Genomic DNA, 16,475 nt, shown 5'->3' on the forward strand with positions numbered 1-16,475 from the left:
GGACTTTATTCAACAGCAGTTTGGGATAGATCTTACATTAGCCCTGCTTATGCAGTGCAGTTTAACTGAAATAGCAGCTTGCTAGCTCTGGAGGAGCACGGTGCAGGTTTCATTAGCCAGCACACTGCGATGTGGTCACACCGCAGGCAGTCGCCCATGGGCAGCTGTTACAGCCCTGCACCGCTCACGGCCTGCAAGATTTTATGCTATGAAGCTGCAACTGAAGCATTTGGAATAGTTTACTCAGAGACACAAGAGCTGTTCCAGGCCTGACTGGCATGGAGGAGTGCTCTGCCTTCTGTGCAGTGGTGCTCGTCAGAGCGGGGGACATGGGATTTATAAACACCTGAGCAGAAGTTGCTCCTCTCAGACCTTTACGTGCTCAGGGAGTTGCAGCCCGAGCAGCACAGCCCCTATAGTCACGGGCACTGTCAAGAACAAGGACTCCCGCAAGTTTTCCCTTGATGAGCAAAACCCTTCCACAAATACCAGAGGTCTACTTGTTAAAAGTTAACTAGTTCCCAGCACAGCTGGCAGCAAAACTCTTGCCAGCGTTCTCAGGCGAAGCAACATACCTGTCCAGGTATGTGCTCTTCATAGCCCAGTCTAGAAGTATAAGCGTCTTCTGCCCGGACACAGTCCATGGCATGTTCTGCTTGTGGAGCTGTCCAGCTGTACACTTGGAAAGGAGTGGCTATCCTTTCAAAAGGGTGTCTCTGAACCCTAGTTTGGGAGTGAAAACAATTAAGACATTTTCCAAAGGAAGATTTCTTTCTATTCTAAGAGAATTTTCCCTCTGCTGCAACATCAGCTTCTGACAAAAACAGAACAAGACCAGGCCTCACGAGAAGCACAGTGGACTTTCATTTCACAAGTACTATACCCCATGATGACTGATTGCCATGGGCAGCATCTTCAACAGCAGTCTGCAGAATTACCTGGGCTCTCCCCATCCCCCTTTCCCCAGTTTTATCCTCAGTTGTATCACCAGAGATCCCCATCACCCTCTGCATTCGGAGGTGGAGGATGCCCACTCCCAGCTAGCCACCTCTCAGACTGCCCCTCAGCTTTCACACCGGTCCATACGGGTTGCATTATAAAACCAGCCTACAGCACACATCCACTAATGAAGTGAAAAGCAAGCTTCACCGAATGGCTTCTTGTGTAATCTGTCTGCTCTCAGCAGGTGCTGGAGTCTCATCTGTATTTACTTCTGGCCCAAGCAGCAATACAGTATAATCATTTTTAAATGGCCAGATAGTCACAGTGGTGGCTGGAGGCCACTGCTAATTTCCAGCCCTTGTCTAGTGTCACTTTCATCATCTTAATGAGAGCAGAAGCAGAGCTCCTGAAAGCCACACAATGTGCCTGTCAATTTGCACCCTGCTGAGCTGAGGCAGTTCATTAAGTGGACTCTAAAGAATGACAGGCTTTTGCACAGGACTCACTGTCCTGGAGCAGAATAAATGGTCCCTGCAGCAAGGACAGGAAAATAAAACAATACATTATTGGTTTTTTTTTTATTATTATTTATAGGAGCTAGAGGAAATTAGAGAAAACAAACATGCATGGACATGTTTAAAATAACTATTCTCTCTCCACCGTAAGCCTACGCAAAGCCCTCTTGTGTTACTTTTCCCGATATTTTATGCTTCAGTCTCTTTTTTGGATTCAGGGGAGAAGTACCAACTGATCAGATTACCAGCCCAGTCGCTGCTGCAGCATGTGGCCATGCTTCACATTAACTCTTTGCTGCCTGGTTAGCTAGGAAGTCACCAAGTCTCCCACAAGGCATGTAGCCAACATGCAGACTCAGCGAGGAGACCCACATCTCAGGAGCTGGTCAACACATCAGCAGTTTCCCTTGTATGAACACTGCAGTCCATCTCTGGGCTTTCTCTCCCACTGCGCAAAGTGCCCTATGTGTTCGGTTTCTCAGCAGGGACAGAGACCGTCGAATTCCAGGTAAACCCCACAACTGATACTCCCATGGCAATGGAAAGCTGTCGTCCCCCCACCCTTTGCTTTAGGCAAAACCGAAATCCGTAAATCCACATGCTGTAAGCAAGAGTCATCTGAGAGCTACAGCCAAGAGAAACCATCCAGTGGATAAGGATCAGGACTGTGGGCTTCTACCAGCCTCTCTTACTGTCGTACTGAACAACAGCAGACAAGTCACATCAGCTCTGACAGCTCCATGTTTCGAGCGAGGGAAAGCCAGTTACATCAAGGTGCTGCCATGACATTTAGTCAGGTGTTTTGTGGTCCCTGCTGCATAGACTCGCATGTCCCAACCACCCACCACTATGTGAGCTCAGAGAAAGCAGGCATTGCAATCCTTGCTATATTAGCGTGGCATCCAGTTCCCGCAGAACCAGCCACATAGCTGAGCCTCACCAAGCAACCTCACAACAGACTACACAAGGCAACTAGGGAGGAAAAAGTGCTGGTACCGTTTCTTCTGCAGAGCGGAAAAGTTTTTTTTGAAGGTAGGGCTGATCTGGTTAAGTAGTTCCACCAAGGAATGACTGAGAAAACTGGGGTTTGCAGGTTTGGGATTGAAGTTGTATGCAGTAGACCTGCAAGAGAAAAAAGAAGCAAGTCACAAGCCGTTGTCATACCTGAGACTTCCCATACCCTACGAACGTGGTACAGGAATGAAAGCTTTCCATATAGGCACTGCATGAAAGGCCTGTACAAAGTGCCCTTGCTTGCAAAAAATGGAGACCACGTGGCACACGGGCAGATGGGCTGCAAGGGCCCTCTCTAGTCTCTCCACATGAGATACAGCTAGTAACCCTGTACCTGGACCCTGATGGATTGCACAGCAAATTTAATTTAGACCTTCTTCAGCCACCACCAGGTTCAAAAAGGCTTACATTTTTATAGCTGGGAAGGATTGATTTCACAGAGCTTCCCAAACACACCAAAAGGGCAGCAACTATACCAAACAGCTGGTGCCCCCTCAAGATACCTCGTCTCCCGGCCGGAAGGCTGAGCACCAGACCTGCCAGGAGCACACTGACAGGTCCCCTGCTTCAGGTCACATTTTGCCAAACTCAAAAAGGCCACTTATTTCATGTTCATTGTGCCACTTGGTCTCCTGGGACCTGCACTCAGAGTGTACCCTTAGACTAATTACTCTTAACACTTATTTTTGCAAATCGGGCAGGGGAACAACGGACTACAAATTATTTCTTCCACAAGCCAGTTTAACACAGAGCACTTCTACTTCATAATGAGACAGAAGGTGGATATGTGTTTGAATTTTATCGTCTGTATTTTAAGCTGTCCTTCTCTTCAGGCAGCTTCATTCTCCTCCTGTGAATTATAACCTTGTATTTCAAACATGCAGTTATGGTTGCCCAGGCAATTATCTGGACTGCAAGATCAAGGCCAATCGGAGATGTTTCTGAGCTGATGGTTGCTCAGGTGCAGCAGGGTTTGTTGCTCTGAAGTTCTCTCCTGTCCACCCTCAACTCAATAGGTCTCTGTTACAGACTACTGGGCTGGATGGACCCTGCACCTCCCTCAACATAGCCACTCTGACAGGCACAGCACAGCCACTTTAACAGTCTCTCATAGTCACTATTTAAAAAAAAAAAAAAAAAAAAAAAAAAAAAAATCTAGTCAAATCTGTGCCCAGCTTAGGAAGTTCTGACAGGCTGTGCTTTTGCTTTAGGGCAAAATGAGATAGTTGCAATGGCCAGGAAGGAATTCCCTCCCAACTCAAAATGCTCTAATTAGCTGATGACATTATGGGATGTTTAAACTTTCCCTAAAGCATTAGGCATTTATCCACTGTGGAGAAATGGTACCAGGCATAACTGAACAGCCCAATCCAGTATAGCAACTCCTACAAACCCATGTGAGCAGCGAATTAAAATAGGCTATTTTCCACCAAAAAAAAAAAAAAGCAGCAATTGTTTGTTTGTGGGTTCTTTTCCAGTTGGCTATCGCAAGCTCCTTGCTGCAGGGCAGGACAGGAGAAATCTTAGTTACTCACTGATTCAAGTAAAATCCTCGAGTGGATGCAGTGATACTGACGTGCCGATCCTCCACTGTGATGACATATAAATACATGAGGTCCCCATGCATTTTCCGGTTACCGGGTGGAGGGTTCCAGCCACTCATCGTCAATACCTTTAGGCACTGCAAAGGCTACAGAAGAATACAACAGAAGCAATTCCCATCAGCAGGGATTAATTCCCACCATTCAATGTACATGCCAGATTCCTTTTACCTGCCACCCTTGCTTGGTTCCAGGAACAGAACTTACAAAAAAAACTGGTCTCAAGAGCATAGCCTTCCTCGAACCATTTGCAGTCCACTAATTTGCCTCAGTTTGCTGCCTTTCACACCGTAAGACACAGGTAAAAACAGACACCCTGGGCCTTTGGGCTGCACAAGGCATGGATTTCTTGCCGTACTGGTTTTCAAATGGCAGCTTCTAAACCGGAATCCAAGTGGGAGGGTATGGGAAAGCTAAGGGTAATTTGTAGTGATTTGCAGATCCTGTCTCCAGGACTTTGCAGAGAAATGCTGTTCTCCCTTCCCTGCCACCCCTCCCAACAAGACTGGCCATTTTACACTCTGCAGATGTCCAGACTCAGTGTCCAGTGTTTGCACACAAGCTCTTGGACTTTATTCTTTTGGCTAAGCAATGCTATTCCAGCACTCATTAAGCATCAAGCAGAGCAAATCCCAAAGTCCACTTCAGTGCAGCTTTCAGTCCCTGAACACCAGTTTGCTGCAAGGAATGTGCCGATAGCTGTTTTAATGACACAGGAGAACTCTACCTTCCAGTCTCTGTTCTGGGGCTGAAGGGCACACAGGGGTCTCTCTTTGCTACCTGGCAGGATATGTTCAGGAGGGGTGCAGTCAATTTGCTCCATTTCGGTACCTTTCTTCTTCCGTTTTCCACTATCTAGAACGGACAGAGATAGAAAGTCAGTGCTGAAAAACATAGCATTCCCTCCTCCAGTAATTATTCAAGGAGGAATGCACAAGCGCTCCGAGTGTTTCTCTGCACTCCTGAATGATGTGGGACAGCTCATTGTTACGATGTGTTTTAATGAAGCAAGGAGTCAGGGGAATGAAAACACTGACCACACCAGAGAAGCTTTTTGCCTCGTACCTCCGAGGTCTCCTTCAGTGAAGACACTCAGGAAGGACAATGAATTACAGTCCACACCATTGAAAGCATCTGATGGGTCAAGACTCTTCAGAAGGTCCCGAATGTGACGCACGTGTATCCTGGCTTCTCGCACCGTGTACGGCTCTGATGAGCAAAAGGAAGGAAAGAAACTGGAATTACACAGTTGCTTGCTCCTTTGGAACACAGGTCTCAAAAGGAACCACAGGAAAGGGTTGCCAGGTGGCCAAAACCACTCCCTATGAAAACCCTCACTCATTCCCTCCCGAAGTCTGAAGGAACTTGCCTTCCACCACTTTCAGCAGTGAACCCTCCTGCAGTCCTTCAATAGTTTTCAGCTCAGCAAAGTTATCGAGGACATTGCCATCCAGCTGCAGAGAGAAGCAAGTCCGATGGCAGGTATCCTCACGGTCCATCAAAACTTGGTGGATCTCTTGCACCATCTCTTGAGGAGAGACCTTAAGAAGGGAAAAACGGACAGTTATTCTCAGTCCTCAAGTGTGTTCTTCCCAAACTTTGTCCCTCTGCTGCAGAATCAAACACCTCTTGTACCTCTCCAGGTTTGGAAAGGCAGACTCTAGCTCTCCCTCCCAGGAAGATCACTTCTGTCCCATCTAGGAGGGCACTGCCACCTCTGGCAGGGTCGGCCACCCCAGCTCCATCCCACAGGGCTTGGCACCCAGAGGTATCACAGCCTGGTGCTGTGCCAAGCACTCGGCACAGGACAGAGCTGGCAGAGAGGGCAGTGAAGGAATAGAAGGTGGTGGGGGAAACCGGGGGCTCTTCCCTTATCCTTTCACGCTGCACATTTGTGGTGAGGCTTTCAATGATGCACATGAAAAACAAACCATTTCCTCCACTCGATCTGCCGCGGTATCCGCAGCGTGGTGTGGCATGTCCATGCCAGTGCCACACCTCCAGGGCACGCCGCCTGCAAGCGCACGGCTCCCGTGACACAAGAAACCGCCCCGGCTTGTGCACCAGGGCTGCTCTCCTACTTCCCTGCTCTGGCTCCAGCACCACTGACACTGCTCTCAAGCTAGGAGGACTCAGGGTAGTTTACATAAGCTGCTGTAAACAACATGGCCTGCTATTATTAGCCTATTAAAACTAACAGCCAAGGGGATTTAAAGAAGAAAAAAGCTAGGCTGAGATACAGCTAGTTCCACAGGGGATGCAATTTCACTGCACTCTGCTAGTCTTGGGGAGATATGAATTCCCACTGGGTTTAGACTCCAGATGCCTCCCCTCGAAATTAGAGATACTTCATCCAAATGGTTTTCAGTGAAGTATCAAGCTAAATCGGAGTATCAGCTAGGCATGTCAAAGCCCATCCCGATCTGGCAGCAAATGCCATTGTCCACATGACACACGCAGAACTCTCTCTGCAGAGGGGAAGTGGAGACTGCATTGCTCCCTTGATCTTCAGGCTGATGCTTGAGCTCCGAGCTGTGCTAGCACCTGTCACTGTACCAAACCCAGGTTAGCCCGAAGGAGCATCAGGCCAAAACCACTGATTTTCGCTTCCTGAGAGTCAGACCCAGAAATCATGTTTTCGCATCCCTCCTTTAAAACAGCCCAGAAGCGGGAAGGCCATTTCCCCTGTGCTCAGCTCCATGCCTAAGCTCTCTGTGATGGACAAGGAACAGCTACACCTCAGCTAATTCCCCCTCCCCTTGCTCCACACCTGGGATCTGGAGCAAAACACCCTCCCTGTCCTTGCAAAGCCTAGGCAGGCCTGTGCCAGAGAGCCTGTTGCTCACGTCTCCTCTTCCTTCCTTTTTCTCTAGAAGCCACTGGTCAGGCAGCTTCTCTCCTGCACCCTCCATGCTTTGCTGCCTCCTTCCCCTCTTAATCTCATCAGAGGACGGACAAGTCAGAGAGCTGCGCGGAGCCTGAAGGTACTGTCCAGGCCATGGGGGCTAACAGGGGCCTTCCTGGGCACAGTCCCTGAAGGGACAGTGCTGTGTGTGCCCTGGCTCAAACGCTTCCCGCCTCCTCCTCCTCCAGCACCGCCTCCATTCCCCTCCCCAGCCAGCAAAGGGAGGTACCTGCAGGGAAAAGGGCTCTATCCCTGGTGCACAGATCTTGACGGTAAATCCCGTGTCCTGTATGACAATGACCTCCTGGTCATTCCCATCTTCTCCCGGGTCAGCCTCCTCGTGACCGTTCTGCCTGGCATCCTTCTCACCCTTGAGGCTCTCGTGCGGGCCGGTGCCATTCATCAGTGCCATGCCAGATGGGTGCTCTGGGCGAGAAGAGAGGGATTTAGACAAGGTCTGAGAAAATGGACAGTCCTCTCCGAGTGGCTGGAGAGACTGGTTTCAGACAACACCATTCTCTGGCCAACCCAAGCGAACCAGGGGTTAAAAGGCAGCAAGCGTTTTATTCTGCACTTGGTGTTTACTAGACATAGGTGTGCCAGGCCCTTCCCCTCACAGCATAATTAACATGCTCTCGCTCGCCTGCGGGGTTTACATCTTCCACAAACCGTGTGCGGAGAGGGGAGGGAAGGAAAGCAGGAAGGATGGGTCAGTGTACAACACATTCAGCTTAGTCTTAAGAAGCCTCTTAATTAAAAGAAATGGGTGTGTGGTGCTTTGCGGCCCGGAGGCAGCTGTAACCTCTGCACCAACATGTTACACAGCTCCTAACATACCTCCTGGTACGCTACTGTTCAGCCAGGAGAGAAGGGAGGGGAAGAGACGGCAGTTGCAGGGCTAAGCCGCGCGTCACGTGGGAGCCAGGTTACTCCACAGGCACACAAACAGCTCCCACGCCCCTGCCTGCATCTGGCCACCCTCTGCATTTCCAAAATACTTCACAGAGATCCCATGGTGCCAGGGCAAGGCTTTGCGTAAGCAATTTTATTCAAGAAAAAGGTGACGACATTTTAAGTGCTCATTTAGACAGATGCGTCACAGGGATGGGAAGTTCTCTGCACCTACTTCAACGCTCCTGCAATGGTTTGGTTTCTTTTCCAATAAGGCGGATAGTGTCAGAGAGCTGATAAGATCTAGGAAGCTACAGGTCTCCCAGAGCAGCCTACACCCACCAAACCGGGCTGGGGACCACACTAAAGAGGATACCCTGCATTGCTGGACTGAGGTGCTGCCAGGGTAAGCTGGAGTCGTGGAAAGAGCCACTCCTGACAGCTGTTGAGAGAGGGAAGAGACCCCCTTGTCCCCAGCCTGGGAGCAGGGCACCGCTCTGATCCGCCTACCCTGGGCAGTGAATGCTGGAAGAGAGCGGGCGTCGAGCCCCGCAGGGTGCGTTTGCAGCACAGCCGTCCCATCCCAGCCGCGCGCAGCCAGCACACCCGGCAGTTGGGCCCCCAAAATCACACGTGGCGGTTCTAGCTTGGTGCTCCCAGGCACCCAATCGCAGGCGGCACAGACAGAGCGGGCTGGGGGCTTTCCTGGGCGCTGGGAAGAGCCCTTCCGAAAAGCTGCACGGGATCGGGGCAGCTCAAAGCCAGGACAATGCCCCGAGGCTGCTGAGCACCAACCTGCAGTCCTCCAGCCAGCTCCACCTGGCAGGTTTCTTTCCTCCTCCTCCTCACCTCCTAGGGAGGCATCAGTCCCAGCCCCAGCTGCGCTCCGGGGGAGATGGCAGCTCAACCTCCGTCATTTCTGAAATGCAGACTGGCGCTGTGGCTTAAAGACCCAAAGCTATCACAGCTAGTCCTCACCTATCAGCCCCAACTGCTCTAGCAGCCCAGAAAAGTCACTCAACCTTCACCATGTATAAAAACAGGGATGGAACACTATAATCCCTTGCACACCTCTGGAGCGCAACACAAGGCTGCAGCAACAAGCCCTGCTGAGGTGTCCCTGGAGGGTCAGACTCCTGCCCCAGACGACTGCCAACAGCAAACCCACCTCAGAGACAACCGTCAAGGCTGAACTAGGACATAGCGAAAGAGCAAGAAACACAAGAAAAGCACACCACCACACAAAAGGCAGCAGGTAACAGAACCACCTTAAGCAGCCTATGCTGCCTTCAGCATCTCAGCAGCTGCTGCTTATGTTCCCTGTCACTTTGTGTATGTCCCTAACACGAACTGTTCATTTCTTTGACAGATGAAACCACGGGCAAACCAGATGAGAGGCCTGGCTCTGGCTCAAGCAAGCTGCAGTCACGCTAGAAAGGAGGAAGAAAAGCTCTACACAAGAGTGCCCCAAGAGACATGGTTTCAGAAAAACCACGCCATGCCCAGAGGGTTGGGGAGAGCCCCTCCTCACACCCTACAGCCAGCACAGCCATGCTCCTGGACTGCCTGAACACGTGGGGATGAGGAGGGAAAGCAGAAAAGCTATCGCAGAAAAGCTGCACCTGGGGCTGCTAGTACCGTAGACAGGGCAACCCGCCAGGCTCCCGAGCCAGGCTTGGTCTAGCCCCTGCCCACCCAAGCAGGGCAGGATCCCTGAACTTAGCTTCTGTTATAGCAGCCAGAAAGGGGAGGCAGAATTTGGCTATGAGGAAGACTGTAGCACTGACTGAAAACCCAATAGCCCATCTTTAACCGCTGGGGCAGCAGCCAAGGGCAAAATCCAGGCACAGCCGCAGCGGTGCTGCCCACCACCCCAAAACCCCCAGCCTCCATCTATCCATGACCAAGGACCTTTTCTGACAGCATCACAGATGCCAAGCTCGAGGCACTGCTTACAAACAGCTAACTTTCGCTGGCAGCTGAGGTGTGGAAGGAGTAGCCCATGGATGTGCCAGCTCCTGTCTCTCTGTTCTCGTTCCCAGCCACGTCACCTGTCCTGATGGTCCTGCAGGCTGCCCTGTGCCATGCTCCAGACACACTCCTGTGCCTGGTAGCCATGCTAAACACTTGACCAAGGATGCTTTGCAACCGACTCATCAGCAGTAGCGAGGTGGGCACTGAAGCTACTTCTGTGCCACAACAGTTGGCAGGATATTCCTGAAAGGGACACTGTCATCTCTGAGTAAATGTGATCTTGTTTCATGTCTTTCTTCTAAGCAAGATCCAGCAGATCCTCCACAGCGAGCAGAAATTAACTGGCCAGCTTGGAGCTGGAAGTCGGGAGGAGGAAAGCAGTGCATAGGGACTAACCAAACCTAAAGGAGACAGGCTTCATGCAAGAGCTGAGCAACCCATGCACATGCTGGTCTCAAGCACAGCAAATACCTTCAGCTGCAAAGCAAAGAAAGACAGGGAAAGGTTGCATGCAGCAACGAAAAGTTACCGACCAGGAGCATGCTTCTGCTTTTCACTACTCAGTGGTATCAGATCCCTAGACTACCGATTGTTTCAGAAATCGGAAGACTCTTTCTTGTCTGCAGAAACACAACATACTCGCACTTTCCATCCCTCCTTCCCTACCTGAGTGAAGACAGGGCTGGTACAGTTCTGCACTTTGTGACAGAAGAGACATGTAGAGGCAAAACCTTCATGTCTCCTTATGCCAGAAGATCCAGCTCCAGCCAGCACTGTCTTAAGTTTAGAAACAAACGTTAAGCCTGGACCAAGAAAGAATGGCTGTCCAGCAGGTTAGCCCTCTGATTTAAGGCCAGCAAAGGCTTTCCAGTGGGGCTTTTACAGAATGGGTATGTTTCGATGAAAACAGCGCGATTTGTTTCAACCCCAGCTGACAGCAGCGCAGGCACGCTTGCCTGGAGGACGTGTTGCCTGCTGGGTGCTGACTCACCGCGTGTGCTCTCCCTGCGGGGAAGCGGAGCTTCACCCACCTGCCTTAAAGTGGGTCACCGGTTCTCACCGCCTGCTGCAGACCAGCTGTGCCGTGGCCTCAGCAGTGCCAGCAGGGAGAGGGAGGCAAAAGCATCGGGCACTTGATTTCAGCATATTCAAGATGGCAGTAAGAACAACAAGGACACCTGAAAGACACCTGCAGAGACCCCTCTCCTATTACTCACTCTCAGTTCAAGCTCCAAACGGGCCAGTAGCTGCGTTTAGTTGCAAGCTCTCGCCCGCAGGAGAAAGCGCTGTGTGATGCACCCCAGATGGTGTCATGGAAGGCGGCTGAGTCACAGGGAATCGGTCCCACCCGCTCCAGGGGTGCTACCCGGCTGCTCCTCCCGCTTACCACCCCGCTCGCGCTGCTGGAGACGGAACAAGGAGATCCCTCCCGGTACGCGTCAGCCTCGAGACGCGGTTTTGCGGTCTCGACCAAAGGCCGTGACCTCCAGGCTCCCCTGTCATTCCAAGGGATGCACCGGCGTCCCAGCAAGGACCCTCCTCCTTTCAGCCCTTGGTTTGTACCCGCAGGCGCGGCTGAGGCTGCTAAGCTCCGGCTTGTGCTGGCTGGCAGCCGAGCTGTAACACGATGTTCTCATTGCTACTCGGAGCACAGCGTGAACAAAACCCGAGTGCACGCAAGACTAAAGCGTCAGGAGAACAGGCAAAGCAAAACACTGAAGAGGGGAGGAGGCGGCACAGGCACCACCTCACCAGGAGGAATCGACTGCCTTACTGCGGCTCGCGGCTGGCAGAGAGGTTCAGCAAAAGGATTAAGTTTCATCTTTGCACCTGGACAACGAGTACACACGCCAAGGTGACAGGCCCCGTTTTAATCACACTTCCTATTTACAGTGAGCCTGCAGAGGTGTGGGCTCCTCAGGAACCCGACCAGGCAGGATCCCGGAATGAAAGAGGGTGCACACCTGAAGCTGAATGTTGCTGGCTGCATACAGTGATAGACAAGATAGATCGTGGGAAGCTTTAGTTAATAACTAATTAATGTTCAAACAAATCTTCTAGACTGAAGTCAGTCACTAATCCTTTTTTTAAATGATCAGGTCAAAAAGATGGCAACATTATGTTGCTGCAAGTTAGCCTGGTCTGGAGAGTGGGGGAAGCAACAGTACCCAACTCACGGACTGCTCTGTAGAGAAGATGTTTCCTTCCTGACGTTTAATAACAGCAGAGATTATTAGAGACACAAAACCTGAAAATTAAAATCCTACCTTTTCCGTCACTGAGTTTAGGAGTGCATTTCTTATTATCGGCTCCAGTGCCATTCTGAGGGTCCAAATTCTGCCTTTCCCTCCTCAAAGGTATTGTGAATTCAGAGCAGCGTAAGACAGTTTCTGCATCGCCTCCCAACCAGCTGTGCCTGCAGCAGGCACGCCGATGGGCACATGGAAAGCAAACAAGGCGCTAAACCAGAAACCAAGCAACCAGCTCGGGTCAGTCACCCTACACATCCCCTCACACCACCAGGTGCACCAAAAGACAGCATTTGAGACCAAAATTCAGCCACTGCCCAGGGACTGAACACAAAGAAAGTACGGTGATAGAAAGGCGAAATTTGACCTTGAGACTTGAAAAATAATAACCCGAGTTCCTCATATCCTACAAGTCCTGGCGAGGACAAAAACCACTCCAGCTCAGTTACCATTTGGTGCAACATGGGAGCCGTGCTGTGCCAGTTTGTGGAGAAGCGGGGAGGAGGAAAGCAGGATGCGGCTGAGCAGCTGCCCCCCTCCCACGCTGCAGCAACTGGCTGGGGCCCCGCTGTTCCTACAGCACTGGAAAGATGCAATGGGCAAAGGAGGAGAAGGAACATGCCGTCCCTGTGCTCAGGGAAGCCGCGGAGCTGCGCTGTCCCTGCAGCTCAGGCATCTCCTCCCACCTGTGCGTAGCTGAAGGGAGCCAAAGGCTGCGAGCAAATGCTGCTCTGGTCCCTCGCTGCCCCATGCTCCTGTCTGCACTGCTGCAGGCTGGGCCTGGCAGACCCGCTCCCATCCTTTACAAGGACCATGTTTGCAGTCACAAACAAGAGAAGGATTTGCCTTATGAGTTAATGAAAAAATTAAGTAAAACCCCCTCATGTTTGTTTTGCTAACACGGACAAGGCACAGCCTGGTCCCTCTGTGGTACACAGCCTGGGTGGGATACCTCGCCACACTCCCCCTTTTCCTCCTGTTGTGAAGTTAAAACGCCATCTTGCCTCCCCTCTCCTTCGTCCTGCCCCATCCCACGGGCACACGCAGCCACCCACCCCGTTACAGGCATACAGAGTTCTGGCTACAAGAAGCATGACAGAGTGCCATGCCACTGAGCACCTAGAAGTGTGAGCTTCTTTTTCTTCCTCTTCTTCTTCTGCTGGTGCTGCTTTGAGGGCAGTGCCTGTGCCTGAGAGTCAGGATCACAGCTTGACCTGCCGCCAGGACAGGCAGCAGGGTCCGTCACTACAAAACCAGTACTTGTGTCCCGAGCCTTAGACGACACTTCACCAGGGAGGACAGGCGGCACGGCTGTCCTTTGGGCCGGTGGGGTTTTCCCCACGCTTGCTGGCAGAGCAGAGGAAGGTGTCCCAGGGCTCCCCGGGGAGGGAGCAGTATCTCTGCGTTTCAGGACGCTGTCCGGACCCACTAAGGCTGTGTCTAAATGCAAGGCTGCTCGTCCCTTGCCATGGCCCCGGCCAGCGGGACGTGCTCCAGGGGCCGCATCCCCCCCGTCAGCTGCTGCCACGTGCTCCTCCCGGCGGCAGGATCTATGGGCTAAGCTGCTGTCCTCAAGTTTCACGCAGCTCTGGCAGGCCTCAGGCGACTGAGCACGATCGACCAGCCCTGCCGGCCCTTCCCCAAGGTCGGCTAGAAGGACAGTCACCGCACAGGATGCCTCTGCCTGCCGGAGCAGGCCAGCAGCGCCAACGCTGGGTCTCAAACAACTCTTATCACAGACTGTCACTGTTCCTTCCTCGTCCTTGGCCTCCGATAGGTCTTGAATGTATTCAGGGCTCTTCTGCAGGCTTCCAGTCACCACCTCGCTGGGGATTATGTCTGGATACGGCCCAGCACACTGGGCAGCTTCTGGCATCTCCGGGCAGACAGCGCAGCTCGTGGGAGGCTTCGGTAAGAGGGGTGACCTCTCATCGGGCGAGTTAAAGCTGCGCGTCTGGAAGATTAGATCGGTGACATGCCTGCAGCAGTTTGCAAAAAGGCTGTTCCCCATGATCACAAGCAGACTGGCTCATACAGCACCAGATGAGAAAAGTTAGTTTTGTTTGCGCACATACACTGAAGTCCCCACAAGGCAAACTCCCACGCGGCAGCCCTCGCCCTCCGCAGCCAGGACCTGCTCGCCTTCTCACGCAGTTGGCCGCCTGCTCCAGAGAAAATTCCTTCTTGGCCCCAGGGTGGCGGGACACAGAGGACCGGCAGCTGACTCCACGCGTGTCCTGCGCACCCTGAGCTCACGTCCTGCGTGCTCACCAGAATCAGACGCGGGGCTCGCAGCAGTTCTCTCAAAGTGCCACCCAGCAACCTTCATCCACCGCGCGCCTTTGCCCCTCTCCCCGACTGCCACGCTCGCACTGCCACGATATCCGCAAAGCCCAAAAGCAGCTCCCCACAGCTGAAGCTCTCCTCTCCCCGCCGCGCCAGAACAAAACAAGACGCGTATTTAACAGTTTCTTCAGGCGCGCTCACAGAGAGATGCCGGCCCGATCGCCCCGGCCCGGGGGTGGTTATAAATAGCCCGATCTCGAGTGCTGCACCAGTGCAGCATGGGACGAGTGCTAGAGTGCTTCAGCGCTGCCAAACCTGTAAGCAAGTGAGATGCATTGAATTACAAGGCGAGGGCAGTTACTATGGCACGCCTAGGCCCAGGCACAGCCATCCATACTAAGCAGGCAAGCACAAAGCAGCCAGGCAGTGAACCAGTAAGTAGTTTCCAGACGAATTTTCTGTCCTCTCACCCTGCTCTGCCATATCAAACACAAACCAACCACAAAACCACTCATGCAACCCCCTAACACCACTCCTCTCTCCGTGCTGATTTAAGAAATCCCGGCAACTGAAGCAGAGATTACGGAGCTGGAGATTTCTGCAAGCACCAGGTGCCCCAGGGAGGCTGTGGCCGAGCAGGCCGCAACATGCCTCCAGCGAGACCGTGCCGCAGCCGCCTGCTCCTCGCTTCTCCCAGCAGCATCAGCCAGGCATCACGGCTCCCCGCGCGCAGGCACACATCCCATACCGACAAACACGCTGCTCTGCATTCAGCTACGTCAGTACTCCCCGGTTTGGACACATGCGAAGAGCAGGATCTTTCAAACACACAATGTGATGTGCAAGAGCTGCAGCCTGAGTCGACCAGCCTTGGACCTGCCCAGGAAAGCCTTTGTGTCTGGTCAGCAGACCTGACAACCCCCCTGCTCCTGGGCAGCCCAACTTTTGGCACAGTCCTCCTCGGCAAGTCTCCTAAGCCCTCGACACGGCTTCATGGACGGGAAGGGGCACAACTCTGCACTGAGCAGAAGAAAAATACATCCCTAGCACAAGAATCTCAAAACTAGAACAAAGCCAAGACCGCACAGCTCACGGGATCACTTGCTCAAGGCCAACACAACACACACAGAGGAAGGGCAATCCCTTCTCCAAAGGCGGCCCTGGGAAGGCCAGGAGCAGCCCCCAGAGCCTCTGCGCCAGCAAGCCACCTGCCAGGAGAAAGGCAGAAACTGGCTGAAAGAGCAAAAGCTCTCTGCAGAAAACCCCGGCTAGCTTCTGTTGTCCTTTTAAAGGGAAAAGGAATCAGAAGAGAAATCTCTCCCACTCCAAATCGTTTGAGCTCCTGCCCAATAAACGAGGAGCCCTATCTAACCCCATGGCTGCTCCTTCGGTGCAGGAGCCGCCGGGCCTGGGAGCCCTGGAGCCCTGAGACAAGGCACCCCTCGGCCTCAGGAGCCAGCACCAACTTTCAGATCACATCAGCATCAGTAATGCATGTTTTTCTGACGATTTTTGAAGGAGTATAGATGTATCAACAGCTTTAACTCTTTCTCCTTATCAAGAGACCTCTGGGAAGAGGCGAAATCTCCTCCTGGAGAAGTACCTGGTCAGGAGGTCTCATGAAGCTGAGCAGCATTTCTTCAACTCAAGCCAAAGCAAGTTCAGAGCAGTGCAGTATGTGCTAGCTTTAACACGTGAAGGCTGGTGTCAGTATAGCAAACGCAAATTAAATTTTAGCTGAATAATAAATTAAACAAAATAAATAGCTTAATGAATGTAAATAAATTGATTAAATGAATAGGCATTAGCTCCAGAGATGGCCCTAGTGGAAATGTTTCTGCAGGACATCCCGTTAGGGGAGGTGGGAGACAGCATGGACGTGCCTCCATCTACCTCCCCAGTGGAAACCACAGCTTCCCAGAAACTTTCAGCACTTTAGATGCAACAAGTGCTTCTTTTAATAAGGGCCCACAGTGAAATGTTAGAGCTGCTTTACTGCCATTAGTACTCAAACTGGTTATAACCCATCTGTGGGTAGAGGTATACGCACTGCATTTCTTTTTCAGCGGCTTTACAACGCTGGGGACTGACTTGCACA

General features: G+C 52.1%; 1 protein-coding gene across 1 annotated transcript in view; it reads right to left on the reverse strand.

Annotated features, from left to right (window-relative positions):
* CLUH (clustered mitochondria (cluA/CLU1) homolog) overlaps positions 1–14,102 on the reverse strand; it is a 32,151-nt gene extending 18,049 nt beyond the window's left edge. Inside the window, exons 1-8 of the mRNA XM_009579690.1 lie at positions 13,211–14,102; positions 7,207–7,403; positions 5,442–5,613; positions 5,138–5,281; positions 4,800–4,927; positions 4,007–4,161; positions 2,454–2,579; positions 576–723 (exon numbers count right to left, since the gene is read on the reverse strand). Of these exons, the coding sequence (XP_009577985.1) occupies positions 576–723; positions 2,454–2,579; positions 4,007–4,161; positions 4,800–4,927; positions 5,138–5,281; positions 5,442–5,613; positions 7,207–7,403; positions 13,211–14,102 (1,962 nt within the window). The remainder of the gene's footprint in view (positions 1–575; positions 724–2,453; positions 2,580–4,006; positions 4,162–4,799; positions 4,928–5,137; positions 5,282–5,441; positions 5,614–7,206; positions 7,404–13,210) is intronic.
* Between the last annotated feature and the right edge of the window lie 2,373 nt (positions 14,103–16,475).

The sequence above is a fragment of the Fulmarus glacialis genome, unplaced genomic scaffold (assembly GCF_000690835.1).
Source record: "Fulmarus glacialis isolate BGI_N327 unplaced genomic scaffold, ASM69083v1 scaffold10206, whole genome shotgun sequence".
Taxonomy (NCBI): Eukaryota; Metazoa; Chordata; class Aves; order Procellariiformes; family Procellariidae; genus Fulmarus; species Fulmarus glacialis.